General features: G+C 45.8%; 1 protein-coding gene across 3 annotated transcripts in view; it reads left to right on the plus strand.

The window, feature by feature from the left end:
• PAN2 (poly(A) specific ribonuclease subunit PAN2) overlaps window positions 1-14,331 on the plus strand; it is a 29,342-nt gene extending 15,011 nt beyond the window's left edge. For all 3 annotated transcript variants that reach the window (XM_035103741.2, XM_035103747.2, XM_035103750.2), the window contains exons 13-26: window positions 1,329-1,471; window positions 1,789-1,892; window positions 2,517-2,615; window positions 3,774-3,850; window positions 4,054-4,195; window positions 5,205-5,342; window positions 5,707-5,766; window positions 6,408-6,498; window positions 8,028-8,185; window positions 8,363-8,506; window positions 9,050-9,229; window positions 9,584-9,677; window positions 10,080-10,277; window positions 12,859-14,331. In XM_035103741.2, the coding sequence (XP_034959632.1) occupies window positions 1,329-1,471; window positions 1,789-1,892; window positions 2,517-2,615; window positions 3,774-3,850; window positions 4,054-4,195; window positions 5,205-5,342; window positions 5,707-5,766; window positions 6,408-6,498; window positions 8,028-8,185; window positions 8,363-8,506; window positions 9,050-9,229; window positions 9,584-9,677; window positions 10,080-10,277; window positions 12,859-12,893 (1,663 nt within the window). In that variant the 3' untranslated portion in view covers window positions 12,894-14,331. The remainder of the gene's footprint in view (window positions 1-1,328; window positions 1,472-1,788; window positions 1,893-2,516; window positions 2,616-3,773; window positions 3,851-4,053; window positions 4,196-5,204; window positions 5,343-5,706; window positions 5,767-6,407; window positions 6,499-8,027; window positions 8,186-8,362; window positions 8,507-9,049; window positions 9,230-9,583; window positions 9,678-10,079; window positions 10,278-12,858) is intronic.
• Window positions 14,332-14,339: the final 8 nt, after the last annotated feature.

The raw sequence follows: 14,339 nt of genomic DNA on the forward strand, positions 1-14,339 counted from the left end.
CCCTGATGAGGTTTACCCTATGTATCATCCTCTGCTTTCAATCCCCTTCTCCCCCAGCTGGCAGAAATCTCCTTTCTAGTAGACACTAAAGCTGTGTTCCCCTTCTCATTCCTCCTGTTGGCTCTCTTGCCGTCGATTCTGTTTGAGAGGAAGAAGGGTGTTCCCTTATTTTCCTCCCCAAACCAACCTTCCCATCAACCATGCATGAGAGAGAAGGCCATGACTACCTGTGACAGAAATAAGGCACACATGCGCAGAGGGTGTACCTGGGTTATGCTGAATTAAACTACAGTGGTGCCTTGACTTACGAATTTAATCCGTTCTGAAGGCACCTTTGTAGGTCGAAAAATTTGTAAATCGAAAAATGCCATTGGAAACGTGATTTCCCATAGGAATGCATTGGAAATTCATAAGTCGAAGCAACCCTATCTAAAAATTCGTAAGTCGAAAAATCCCTATCTAAAACCGCCGTGGTTTCCTTTCGGATGTCGAGACATTCGTAAGCACGCGGCCATTAGCCCTATTTGTAAGACGAAAAATTTGGTTGTCGGGTCGTTCGTAAGTCGAGGTACCACTGTGCTGTGTTTCTTTCCTATTCTAATTAATTCAAGAGGGTTCTGGAAGCTTCTCTGTATGAAAGAAATGAGCAGAAGGTTCAGGATGTTTGGGTTACAGTGGTACCTCCGGTTACGAACTTAATTCGTTCTGGAGGTCTGTTCTTAACCTGAAACCGTTCTAAACCTGAGGCGCGCTTTTGCTAATTTTCCTAGTTTTCCCTGACGTTTGGTAACAATTAAAAAACATAGGATATACATAATCAAGTTTAGAAAACTAATCGACATACAATCAATAAAATAGATACAGCTGGTCGGCCATTTGAAATCACGATTTCTCAGTGTTCCTGTCAGCTAATTGTGTCTAATTTTTTTATGTTATTCTGCACCCAATTCTCTTCAAAATGCCATTTAGAGCGCTTTTGTTGCAATTTTGCCCAGGTCAGTGTGTATATTAACCGGACTACATGTCCTGCTTGCAAGCTTCTCCAGAGGCTTCTGGCTGGCCTCTGTTGGAAGCAGGATACTGGGTTAGATAGGCCCTTGGTCTGATTCAGCAGCGTTGTTCTTCTCAAGTTACATGGTATTGCTACCAACTGCCACATTCCCTATATGGTTGTGTTTTCTGCCTGAAAAGGGTCAGGGCCCAACAATCCTAACTTAAAACTATGTTTGGAAGCTGTTGTCTTGTGAAGTACCTGGCAGAGGTGCTTCAGCATCGCCCTCCTAAATACTGAACCTGGCACTCTGCTGATCTCTCCTTGTCTCTGCTAGCAACTTCGGATCTTCAGGGGACTCGGTCATTGGGCAGCTTTTCAGCTGTGAAGTGGAGAACTGCAGCATGTGCCGCTGTGGCAAAGAGACGGTCCGCGTATCGTCCACGCTCCTCTTTACATTGTCCTACCCTGAGAGCAACGGTATGACTTTTAAGGGCTGGGAGAGCAGGGGTGGGGAAAGCAGAGTTGAAAGGAATGGGGGGATTGTTTCATTCTTTAAACCTGGGGCAGCAGGTGTGGGCTTGTTGCCTTTCAGCTGGTTCTTGTAAGCTTACGGGGCTGGAACAACTTGCCTGGAAAGGCACTGGCTAGGGTTCTCAAAATAGGAGCATCTGTAGAATGGTGCAGGGTTAGGGTTTTCTTCTACGTTCTTCCCTGGCTGGTTAGGTTTTCCTTCTTGATTGGATCTTTTTGGAAATTTAAAATCCCCTCCTTTTTTTCCCTTCCCTCCTTTTAAGATAAAATCAAGGATTATGAATTTGCTCAGATTTTGAAGCGAAGCATCTGTCTGGAACAGAACACCCAAGCCTGGTGCGAAAACTGCGAGAAATACCAACCCACGGTAAGCGGGGAGGGAACAGTTGCACAGAGCAAGCCAGTAGGAATGGACTACCTGGACCAGGGCTGCAGCGTTGATGCAGGGGGATCTAATGTATCTTGCAAGGCTGAATCAGCCAGCATGGGTCTGAGAACGCAAGCACTGCAGGGCACTTGGTAAGAGAACTGACCACCCCAAAGTCTCTATCAGTTTCCAGGTCTTCAGCTAGTACGGTCTCAGATGAAGCGTCCTTACACTTGGAAGTTTAAATTCTTAAGCTGATACCGCAGACGGGGCAAGAAGTTCCAGGGGGTAAATGTGATTTCATCTCCGCTCACTTCAGCCGTCAGCATCTTAGGAAACCTCTGGTGGTGCCATCTGTTAAAAAGCAGGAGATTATTAGATCAATTAGCATTCCTTGTGACTGCAAAAACTGTGTTTCTCAAACATGGGTCTCCAGCTGTTGTTGGACTACAACTCCCATCATCCCTAGCTAGCAGGTCAGGGATGGTGGGAGTTGTAGTCCCAGCAACAGCTGGAGGCCCAAATTTGGGAAGCACTGCTGTAAAATAAAGCCACGACAGTAGTACCAAGCATGAAGCCGTGTCACTTGTCCTTACATTGCACATCTTCTCTCTGCTGTTCAAGGTCCAGACCCGCAACATCCGCTGCCTGCCTGATGTTTTGGTCATTAACTGTGAAGTGAACAGCTCCAAGGAGGCAGAATTCTGGAAGATGCAAGCGGAGGTATAGGAGAGTTTCCATTCAGTTGCCTTTCGAGGGCACCCTTAAACCAGATCACTCAATACTTGTGATTGCTTCCCTGTGCACTGTGGGGGAGCAGGAGCAAGAGGCCACCGTACACACACACACACACACACACACGCCAACTGGCAGTGCCAACTCCCAACTTCACTGGTTGTTCGAATAAGGTCTATGTGCAGACAATCTAGCACATGCAAGCTCATGTCAAGGTTGCCTGTTTCCAAAATAAAATTTGGGAAATGAAACTCACAATCTGAGAATATCCTCTTGGGCCCTTGTTCAGATGTGAAACCCCATGTGAATGGCAAGAGGCTTTGAAGGCAGGGCAGATGTTCCCTGTGAGTGGGTTGGTGCTGTGGTCTAAAACCACTGAGCCTTTTGGGCTTGCCAATCAGAAGGTAAGCAGTTCAAATCCCATCAATGGGGTGAGCTCCCATTGCTCTGTCCCAGCTCCTGCCAACCTATCATTTTGAAAGCCTGCCAGTGCAAGTAGATAAATGGGTACTGCTGTGGCGGGAAGGTAAACGGCGTTTTCGTGCGCTCTGGTTTCCGTCACGCCAGAAGCGGGTTAGTCATGCTGGCCACATGACCCAGATGTCCCGTTGCGCCAGAAGCGGGTTAGTCATGCTGGCCACATGACCCAGAAAGCTGTCTGTGGGCAAATGGTGGCTCCCTCTGCCTGAAAGCGAGATGAGCACCGCACCCCATAGTCACCTTTCACTGGACTTAACCGTCCAGGGGTCCTTTACCTTTTACCTACCTTCTATTTGATACAGTATAACATTCCACCTGGCCCCTCATCTTCACCTGCTCTTGGAACTGGCATGAGGGTTTTGTGTTAAATGAAATCACTCGGCATTTGACTGTACTGTACATTTATTGAGATCTTTGAAATATAAGCAGTAGATTACTGAAAGAACTAACGACGAGGAAGCTTAGATAAAACATGTGTTGTGAAACTGCTAATCAAAAGAAGTAAAATACAAACATCAGGAATGGAGGGGTGGGAAGTCAAGAAGAAAGATTTTGTTGAAAAAGAAATCGGATACAATGATAAACTTTGTGGAATATTTTTGGAGACTTATTTAAAATGATATAGAAAAGAAATGTTTCTACTTTTAATTTACCTTTTATTTTCAGTATGCCTTTAAGAAGTTGATGATGAAGAAAGGTGGCCTGGAACTCCCCCAAAGCAGAGAAATACCTGTTGGGGAATGGTAAGCATTTATCATCTAGGTGTGGTTCCTAGAAAAAAAATCTCTACTTTTTTGTCTAGAAAAGCCTTCTTTTTTTGTTCTCTCCAATTCAGTGGAACATCATATTTAGGGTATCTAGAATTCTGTATAAACAACTTGCACAAAAGCTCAAACTGCATTGTATTGTATGAATCCTCCTGTTTGTGTGTTTTCTTGCCTTCCAGGAACGAATTGGGAATGGCAGAGGGAGGGCATTCTTATACCTCCATTGAAGAGCTGAAGAACATCTGGATTCCTTACTCTATCAAGATGAAGCTCTCCAAGAACAAGGAACTGGAGGTTTACAACTGGGATGAAAGCACAGAAGTATGTCATCACTTCTGGCAAGAAAGTCGCTCCATAGTGCCTGGTTTCTAAATGCTTTCTCGGGAACTCTGTGCAGTGCTCACTTTGATACAATTAAGGGCAGCCTCTCCAGGTGTGTCGAGGCTCCAGGTGTGCTACCTCAGTGCAGAATTATTTTAATTGTTGGATGGAAGAATGTAGAGCCAGTTTTGGCCCCTTCCTGTGCAATTGACATTCGATCTTTCAAGGCAGCGACTAACAGCTGATGTAGCAGCAGAGATTGTAAATTGCGCTCCTGCAACCTGTCTAGTGGCTCTTGCAGTTCAGAGGTTCTGCCTCTTGTGACTTCAAAAGTTTTGATTCAGCTCCTCAGTCGTATGAGGGAAGAGTGAAGGAGTTAGGTTTTAGCCCAGAGATAAGTGGACAGACATGGTAAGACTTAATATGTTGGGAATACTTTTGTAAAGCAGGTGAAATGATCCCTCTGGGTAAGATAGGAAGGGAAAGGTCCATACTGCAGGAAGAAAGGAAAGCAGGATTATGCAGATCTAATGAAGAGACACCATAGCATTCTCCAAAATATCCCCCCCCCCCATCTCAAGTAGGTGTCTGTCTGTCGAAGTATGAGCAGATTCAGCTAGGCTTGTTTGATAAAAATATTTAATATGGAAGTGATTATAATCCTTTTCTCCCCCCTTGAAAATAATTTACATTTTTAAATTTTAAAAAAATTAATTTTTAAAATGCTGTGAGAGAGTCTGCCTAAGGTAGTCCATGAACACTCCAGGTGGTCCATTAGTCTGGGGATGTAATCCTGGTTTGTGCTGCCATTGCTAAAAAGAAAACAGGATTTCAGAAAGGCTGTGGATCCCTTGAGTTAGAATTTAAAGGCCTGGCGTACAGTGTGTCAGTGTTTGCCAGTTTTCCCCTCCTTTGGGGGAGAATGGTGTTCCTTAACGGTTTTGTCTAGCCGCTTAAAATAACTGAAAAGAAATCTAACCAGTTGATGAACTCTTCTTCCTCTTTGCAGCTGACTGTGTTGGATGATCAGGAGTCAACGTATGTCTATGATCTTATGGCAACTATTGTGCACATTCTGGACTCCCGGACTGGGGGCAGCCTGGTGGGGCACATAAAAGTGGGGGAGACCTACCACCAGAGGAAGGAGGTGAGCCAATCAGAAGAGAGTACAGCCCATTGAACTTTGCATTCACCAATCTGTAATTCTCATATCTTATCTATGGTGTTACAGCCTTCCCATGTCTGGTCCCTCCGGATGTTTTGGAATACAACTCCCATAATTCCTGACTATCAGCCATGTTGGCCAGGGCTGATGACATTTATAGACTAGAACATCTGGAGGGCATCAGATTGGGGAAGGCTGCCTTAGGAGAATCCCCTTGTATTTCTATTGTCATATTTGTCAAAGAGCTGCCTTGGCTATAGTCGTACCTGTGTGACTGATTCATTCATTATCTGTAAGTGAAAATGATAATCCATTGACACATATCTTGCAACTTCCATTTGCACAGGGTGTCACACACCAACAGTGGTACCTTTTCAATGACTTTCTCATCGAGCCTGTAGATAAGGTAAGGAGATCAAGACAATGCATACTCTGTGCTCTCAATTTCTATACATAAATAACAGGTATGTAAATAAACTTTTTTTTGCATCAAGTTCACTTTGCACACTTTTTCTGAACCTCACATTTTGCAGAACTTACTTGGTGTGGAGCGGAGGCAACAGCACTAGAGGTTTTGCAGGGAAGGGGGGAAACGTCTGTCGGGAAAAGGCAGGAATCTGTGGCCTTCCAGATGTTGAACTCCATTTCCCATCAGCCCCAGGAATCAACATTCATGGAGGTTTACGGCTTCCCCAGCCCAATGCAGAGCACAAGAGATTTCCTAACAGAAGCCAAGAGCCTTTTTGGAGATAGTCCGTGTACTTTTTCAAATTACCGGTATTTCTCCAATTACGAGAGCTAAAAGCTTGTTTTAAAAACCTCTTAAATGTCTCCATTTACAAGGCAACTAGGTCAGGTACCCATTCTAGTGCAAAATTACATAGTGTAAGAAACATTAAGAAGTACATTAAGATAATGCCAATGCATCTTGGTTTTTTTGCCGTGGAAAATTTGCGTATTTTTCTGATGGAAACGCGACTCAAATGTGCAGGATGCTCCCATTGTTGTTGTTTTTTAATTATTTATTATTTGCTTTTGAATTTGCAGTGTGAGGCCGTGCAATTCGACATGAGCTGGAAAGTGCCTGCCATCCTTTATTATGTGCGGAGGAACCTCCACTCCAAGTACAATTTAACCAGTGAGTGTGTTTGCATGTGTGCCTTTGACTACATGGAAAGAGCTGGGCTCTGGAACAAAAATAAAATAAAATTGAGAATACTACTCTGGGGCTCAGCAGAACCCAAGTTCAACCATGGCCTGCTGCAGATTCCCTGGGGCAGCTAGGCTTCTTAAACCAAGACTCCACCTTCCAACCATGGTTGGTGGAGTATGGACAGACAGTGCTGGTATTGCATTGCATTGCTCAGCAACATAACCATGTCAAAACAACACAGACAGGCCTCAAACATTGGTGGAGAGCTGTTGCCTAAACGAGCACCTTAGATATAGCTCTGCCTGCTTTCCAGTAGCAAGCCTGGAATCACAGTGTGGCTCAGGAAATACCTAACTCTCTCTCTCTCTCTCCCGCCCGCTCCCCCCCCCCCCCGGTGCAGTCAGTTTCTTACATCGCCACTTGGTTATTAATCTTTGATCCATTATTCACATATTTGATGCATTCACATGATAATTTAGCCATTGCTTTTGAATCTTCATTGACTAAGGAGGAAAGTGTTGTTTCTGTCCTGTTGATAAATAGTTCTGGGGCTGAAACAGGCCCTGTGTTGTCAGCCTTCCTCACAACCCCTGTGCCCCCATATCTTGACCTCCACAGCTGTCCCTTCCCTGTTTTGCCTAATAGTGATGCCTGACTTAGTACCAAGTAGGAAATTCCAGTGAGACAACCCTTTAGCACTAAGCAAAATAGCTCTTCCCCCCTTCACAAGGGATGGGTTGTTGTGAGGTAGTCATATGCCACAGAGATTAAGGGGGCGAAGCTGAGTGGGTTCTGCAAGGAAATGTGTTGAAATCAAGAGGAAGTGAAACCGACGGATCGTCACTACATCATGAAAAGGATTGCCTGCGTTTGTGACGCAGACCAGAAACCGCTGCTTTGGGGTGAAACTTTGGCACCTTGGTGTAGCTCCCAGGCCGCTGTGTAAAACGGACCACTTCGCTACACAGCCCCAAGCGTCCTGATTATTCCACAGGCACCAATGTTTTTTTTGGCATTTCTGCTGTACACTGTCCATGCTTCTTGAATAATTTGTAATGTAAATTTGGGCTGCTCGACAGAGCTCACTTACATACCATTGGATCCATTTTGGCATGTTTCCTGTGTCACAAGGGATCGGTGTGATCCGCTTCAGTGCTGGGACACCTGTGCTCTGGATACGATCTTATTAGGGAAACCCTGAGCTTGTAAAATATTGTGGTTCATTACTGCAAATCCTCTAGCTGAATTGGCCCTGTGATATCGGCAGGTTTTCTTTCAAACTGTTCTGGGCCCTGTCTTCCTCACGTAGGTTTGAATAAGCCAGCCTTTTTTTTTGCTTGCTGCTTACACTGTTTTTGAGAAATGGGATATTACTGTATATTAGAAGAAGCTTGTACGTACGAGGCCTCTTGTGGGATTCCCCTGGGCTGCTTTCTTCATTCAGACTGCCATCTCAGAAGGCATCCTGGAACTGAGCACGACAGCTGATCTCGGATTTCCTTTCCCTCTTTCAGTTAAAAACCCTATCGAAGCCAGTGTGCTGCTCGCCGAGGCCTCGCTCGCCCGTAAGCAGCGCAAGTGTCACGCCACTTTCATCCCGCTCATGCTGAATGAGATGCCCCAGGTTGGGGACCTGGTGGGGCTGGATGCTGAATTTGTCACCCTCAACGAGGTAGGCATTGCATTGCGGGGAGAGGGGGGGAGGTCAGGTTGGGAGGACTGGAAGGCTCCTGAACCTCTCGCCTGTAGGCCTTTGAGCAGCGGCCTCTTCATAGGGCCAATGGGAGCTCTTGTTTGTGAGGAGGCCACACAGAACATAATTTGTTCACCCCTTAAAAATACGCAATAGGAGGAGGCTGAGCTTCGCAGTGACGGGACCAAATCCACTATCAAGCCCAGTCAGATGTCGGTGGCCAGGATTACGTGTGTGAGGGGGCAGGGTCCCAACGAGGGCGTTCCCTTCATCGATGATTACATTTCAACGCAAGAACAGGTAGGCAGCTTTCTCTGCAGAGCTAATGTTGGCTCTCCCTACCAAGGAGACTTTAGACAAGTCGGTCCCCAACTCTCTTCATCTCAAGAACTTTTCCTTGATAGGATAGTGTTGTCCCCATTCCACGTGGCAGTAGCTGTGCTGTGAAGCCCAGTCCTTGTCCTTACAGTCCTGGATGGTGAGGGATCGGCTTGCAGAAAGCTGTTTGGGATGGGCTAACACGGGGAGGGGAACCTTGGTCCTGGGAGCTGAATGTGGTCCTCTAGGCCTCTCTCTGGCCCTTGGGACTTTCCCTAGGCCATACCCCTCGCCCTCTTTGAGTCTTTTGCCAGACAAAGCCTCCTGCTTGCCTCAACGCATTGCTCCGCCCACCACTGACATGTGGTCCCCAGACATTGCTCAGAAAGGGCACATGGCCATCAGATTTAAAAGGTTTCCCTACTCCAGGCTAACAGAATGAGCTGTGAACTCTTTGAACTAAAAGAAGCCTTTGCATTGAATGCAATCTCTTCTTCCTTTCCACTTTCCTTTGCCCCTTATTAGGTGGTGGATTACCTCACTCAATACTCGGGAATAAAGCCAGGGGATCTGGATGCCAAAATCTCCTCCAAACACCTCACCACCCTCAAATCCACCTACCTGAAACTGCGCTTCCTCATTGATGTCGGGGTCAAGTTTGTGGGTCATGGATTGCAAAAAGACTTCCGGGTCATCAACATCATGGTGACTGCCTCCGTTTTGAACCTTGATATATATGTCCCATATTTATATATGTTTGGGCCTCTGCATGTGAAGGAGCTGACAATGTGCAGGGATTTCTTAGCAGACAAATCAGTGGGTAAAGGCTTTCTTGACAGTAGGAAGATTCAGAAACCACAGAAATAGATTGTTGCCACTAAATGCTTCTGCCAAAATAAGCCATTCATCTGGCAAACTTTTATGGGACCATAAAAGCAGCAGGTGTTATGCTTCTGCCTGGAATGTTTGTAAGTCCAGGACTGTTTAGCTGAGTGCCTGTAAGAGTCTTCAGGACTCATATACTCCCAGAACATAACTGGACCTCGCCTGTTCTTGCAGGTTCCCAGGGACCAGGTGATTGACACCGTCTACCTGTTCCACATGCCCAGGAAGAGGATGATCTCGCTGCGCTTCCTTGCCTGGTATTTTTTGGGTCAGTACAGACCTTATTTGGTGCCCTATCCGTCTCCCAGCCAGCCTGACCTCGCAGCCAAGGATTCCCTTGAGCACAGTAATTCCCTTTGCATCTGTGTCAAGAGGATCGAAATGTCCTTGACTCCCCCCAGCCTAGTGCTGGGGTTAAGAATTTGGAGTTGAGAATTGGAGCCCGCAGAGCTGAACTGGAGAACATCAACAGACAGAGCTCCGAGGAGGGGATTGGGTTGATACCAGGGCCTGAATGTTGGGTATGCTGTTTCCTAGATTTGATAGACTGAGGAAGGGCAAATCCTTTACCCTAAGCAGCAACCATTAGAAGTGCTTTCCCCTTTCCTGCTGCGGTGGGAGTAGGCAAGGCAACACAGGCCACCGGCTGGATTCTTTCTGTTTCCCATAGATCTGAAGATCCAAGGGGAGACTCACGACAGCATTGAAGATGCACGCACTGCCCTCCAGCTGTACAGGAAGTATGTGGAGCTGAGCACTGGGGGCTTGGAGCCCGAGGAGTTCCGCAAAGTGCTGAAGGGCCTGTACGAGAAAGGGAGGAAAATGGACTGGAAGGTGCCTGAACCTGATGGCCAAAGCAGCCCCAAGAGTAAGGGCCCACTTTTCTTTCTTTCCGATTACATTTTATTAAGTTTCAACATTTTTAACCCATACAATCAAATCACAATTTCGTCTTTTCTCTAATTTTTGTTTACTTCCTGTCAGAGGATCGTCGTGGCTACTCTAGAGTAACTCTGTTTGAGTCCAGTTTGTCTTTAAAGACTTTTATTGTGCAAAGTATTTACAGTGCAGATTAGGTACTTACTGTATATTCCTGCGTATAAGACTACTTTTTAACCCAGGAAAATCTTCTCAAAAGTCGGGGGTCGTCTTATACGCCGGGTCGTCTTATACGCCAGAATATACGGTAACTGTAATCTAATTACTTCTGTTGGCTCATTGCTTGAATTCTGCTCGTGAGCTCATCATATTTCTCTTAAGTAATCTGAAAAAGGCATCAATTCTTCCATAAAACACTCATCATTAGATCCTCTTAATTTTGCTGTTAATTTTGTGTAGTCCATTATCTTACTTCTCCATTCTTCTTTAGTGGGGACTTCTTCTTCTTCTTCCTTCCATTTCTGCGCACAAAGAATCCTAGCTGCTGTTGTTACACACATAAACAACTTTAACATTTTCTTTGGGGTTTCTACCTTTTATAATCCCAGGACCCAATTTCCCACCAGGCACTGTGTGGCTGTGCTTGAGGATAACTGAGCTCACATGTGAGCCCACTTCCATCTACGTCTTTGCGACTGTCATATCCGCTCTTGCCTATTGCGTTTTGTACACATGCACACAACATAAGTCGGATGGTCAGCACATGCATGCTGGATATTAATACCTTCAGAATTGTATGCCTCACCTCCTTTTTCCACACCGCTATAGGCAATGACTGGGTCCTATAGCACCGCTATAGGACCCAGGTGGCACTGTGGGTTAAACCACAGAGCCTAGGGCTTGCTGATCAGAAGGTCGGCAGTTCGAATCCCTGCAATGGGGTGAGCTCCCGTTGCTTGGTCCCAGCTCCTGCCAACCTAGCAGTTCGAAAGCATGTCAAAATGCAAGTAGATAAATAGGAACCGCTACAGCGGGAAGGTAAACGGCGTTTCCATGTGCTGCTCTGGTTTGCCAGAAGCGGCTTTGTCATGCTGGCCACATGACCTGGAAGCTATACGCTGGCTCCCTCGGCCAATAATGCGAGATGAGCACGCAACCCCAGAGTCGGTCACGACTGGACCTAATGGTCAGGGGTCCCTTTACCTTTACCTTTATAGGCAATGAGCAGAATTTGGTTAAGGTTTGAATTCCCAGCATCTTATGTCGATCGATCGATCGAATCTTTATTTGCGTCAGCCACAAGCCATAGCAAAGGAATCAAATGCAATAAAATACAGATATATAGCTAGATTGGTTGGCTGTACAAAATGCATTCTAAGAATTTACATCTGTACAAATGAAAGAGTTAATGGCTATCCTTGACCAGAAATACAACACATGATTGAGTGGGCTTTCTTTACTCTAGGCATTAAACAGGTTAGTAAGATGGTAGGTCTTATTCTTATTGCCCCAGTTAAAAAATTTGCCGCGTTTGCTGTCACTTGGTAACGTTGGTCTGCAAGAAGATGAATGACCTGGTATAGGTAATAAAAGAGGGTCAATAAGCTCATTACGCAGATCTTTATAAAGAGAACAAACTAGTAGTACATGCACTGCAGATTTGATACATACCGTATTTTTCCATGTATAACATGCCCCCGTGTATAAGTCTTGCCCTATTTGGGGGGAGGATTGCCCAGTTTTTGAGCTTTTTTGGGGGGGATGCCAAAAATCACTAACCCAACTGGCAAACGATGATAATCGCTCACATCGCCAGGGCAAACATGCGTCTGCCCGCTCACCAGCAGCAGACGGCAATTGCACGCTCAATTGACGAAGCGGCAGCCAATCCACAGCAACCCTTTGCTGCAGCAACCAGTCACCCACCGAATAAACGCAGCAGCAGCAGCCAATCGTAAGCAGCACTTTACGCAGCCACCAATCACCCACAAAATTGCTGCTTAAAAGCTCCTGCTCGCGGCTGCAACCAATCACCTGTCCCTCCCATCCACTAACCATGTATAAGACGACCCAAGTTTTTTTAACATGCTTTTAGAGTAAAAAAAAAAAACCTCGTCTTATACACGGAAAAGTACGGTGATCATTTTTCAAGCGGGATGTGATGGAAACAACCCCCAAGTACGGCCGGGGGCAGTATGTTCAATCTTGCATAGGTAAAAGCACGCCTGTGTTTTAAAACTATTATGTTTTGCCAGTAGGATATGCGGATGTGTGGTGGAGACTTAAGTGGAAGCATCTTAGGTATATGGAGAATGATTTCAGTGCTGCACGGGCACCGAGAGCAAACAGCATTCCTGAAAGGTTTATTGAGCTAAATGGTTCAAGATGTGGATCCCTCAAATCCCTGACCTTTCCTCCAGGAAACCCTGCCACCTTTGGTTCCCCAATGTCCAGAGTCTTCTTTATGATGCTGGGACATGGATCCTATCGACAAGTTGTTTAGAGCTAGGTGGTTGCCGGCTGCTGTTCCATGGTTCACACAGTGCTGTGTTTTCATATTTCTCCGACAGGTGCTGCTGTGTTCCCAACAGTGCTGTCCCTCTGATCCTCAAGACCTCGCCACATCCTGTCTTTTCTGTGCTCTCTTCAGGAGGGGACTATCAAAGAATCTGCTCCCCAAGACCTGGACTTCCTAGAATGTGGATTATAATGCATATGTGTGTATGAAAAGGGAAGGCATGGTAGTTAGCAGGCACTCTGCACATTTCCAGGGGCCAAGGGAATTCTGCCAGAGTGCCTCTGTCCCTATTTTCCTTGCCAGTCCTCGTAGATCCCAGAAATCCTATGTAACTAGGGACAAGAGAGTGTGTACAGCAGTACCCTTTGGTAACCACATAGGGGCACGGTTACACTGAAAGAGCTGTTCTCGTGGTTTGGATGCTGAACATACACACTCCCCGAGGGCACTTAATGCCAGACTATTCTCACATGTATTTTGTATAAAAGGGGTGAGTGAAGCCAGATCTGTGACTTGCTGTGATTCATCCTTTCTGTGTCCATTGATGCCATTAGCAGAGCTGAGCTGAGGGGGATGAGCTTGCACCTGTTTTATCTTCTGGCTCGGAACTGTTCCTGAAACAATGTAGATCTGGATTCCACTGCCATGGGACTTTCCGTAGCTTTTAAACTGTTTTGTATTTTTTGTCCGTGAATTGTGGTCAAGGAGTCTACGAAATGTAATCAAGCTGTAAAAACACTGCCAGTGTTTCGGATACTCCTTTGTAGTCCTGCCTTTCCTTTGCTTGCCTGTCGTGTTTGCTTTCTTCTTTTTTTTCATTTTGAATTGCGGTCATCCCTGGCCCACCCTGCAAATATAATGTCATTAATGTGTATCTACAAAGCTAGGCTTTACAACACTTCCAGCTTCAGAACTCTGCCCCAACCTTGGGTCAAGCAAGTCTTGATGACCAAGGAGTGTGTGTGTGTGTGAGAGAGAGAGAGAGAGAGAGAGTTAGTTAGTTTGTGGCACAATTGTGAATGATTTAAAAGGGCATAATATCAAACAGGAAGTGGATAATATATTGGGATACTGAAGTAGAGAGGAAACAAATGGCGAAAAGGTAGACGGCAGCTAAAGTTGGATTCATCTGTGAAAAAGGCAGGCCTTACACTTCTGTATGGGATGCTATGGAGCCAGTCATGATTTAGTTGGGGAGTTAGCAGGAAACATAGGAGAATGAGAGCCAGTCATGATTTAGGGTGTGCACTTTCCCCTAAGAGAAGGGCTCAGGAGCAATGAGATTTCGAAAGCAGAGCAGCTAGAGACGTTAAGAGTGTTAGTTTTGGGTGGGGAACTTTTTCTAGCCAGTGGGCCGGATCTTTTTACCTCCCTCCTCAGTAGGAATGGATAGCTGTGAATGGGATATTACATAATTTCAGTTCCACCCACTTTTTGTGAACGTTACTCTTGATGAAATGTGGCCCTCAGGCTGACAATCGCCACCTCCAGGTGCTTTTTAATAAAATGACTTGTTTTCTCCTGTGACTGATG

Source organism: Zootoca vivipara, chromosome 2 (assembly GCF_963506605.1).
Source record: "Zootoca vivipara chromosome 2, rZooViv1.1, whole genome shotgun sequence".
In the NCBI taxonomy this organism is placed as follows: domain Eukaryota; kingdom Metazoa; phylum Chordata; class Lepidosauria; order Squamata; family Lacertidae; genus Zootoca; species Zootoca vivipara.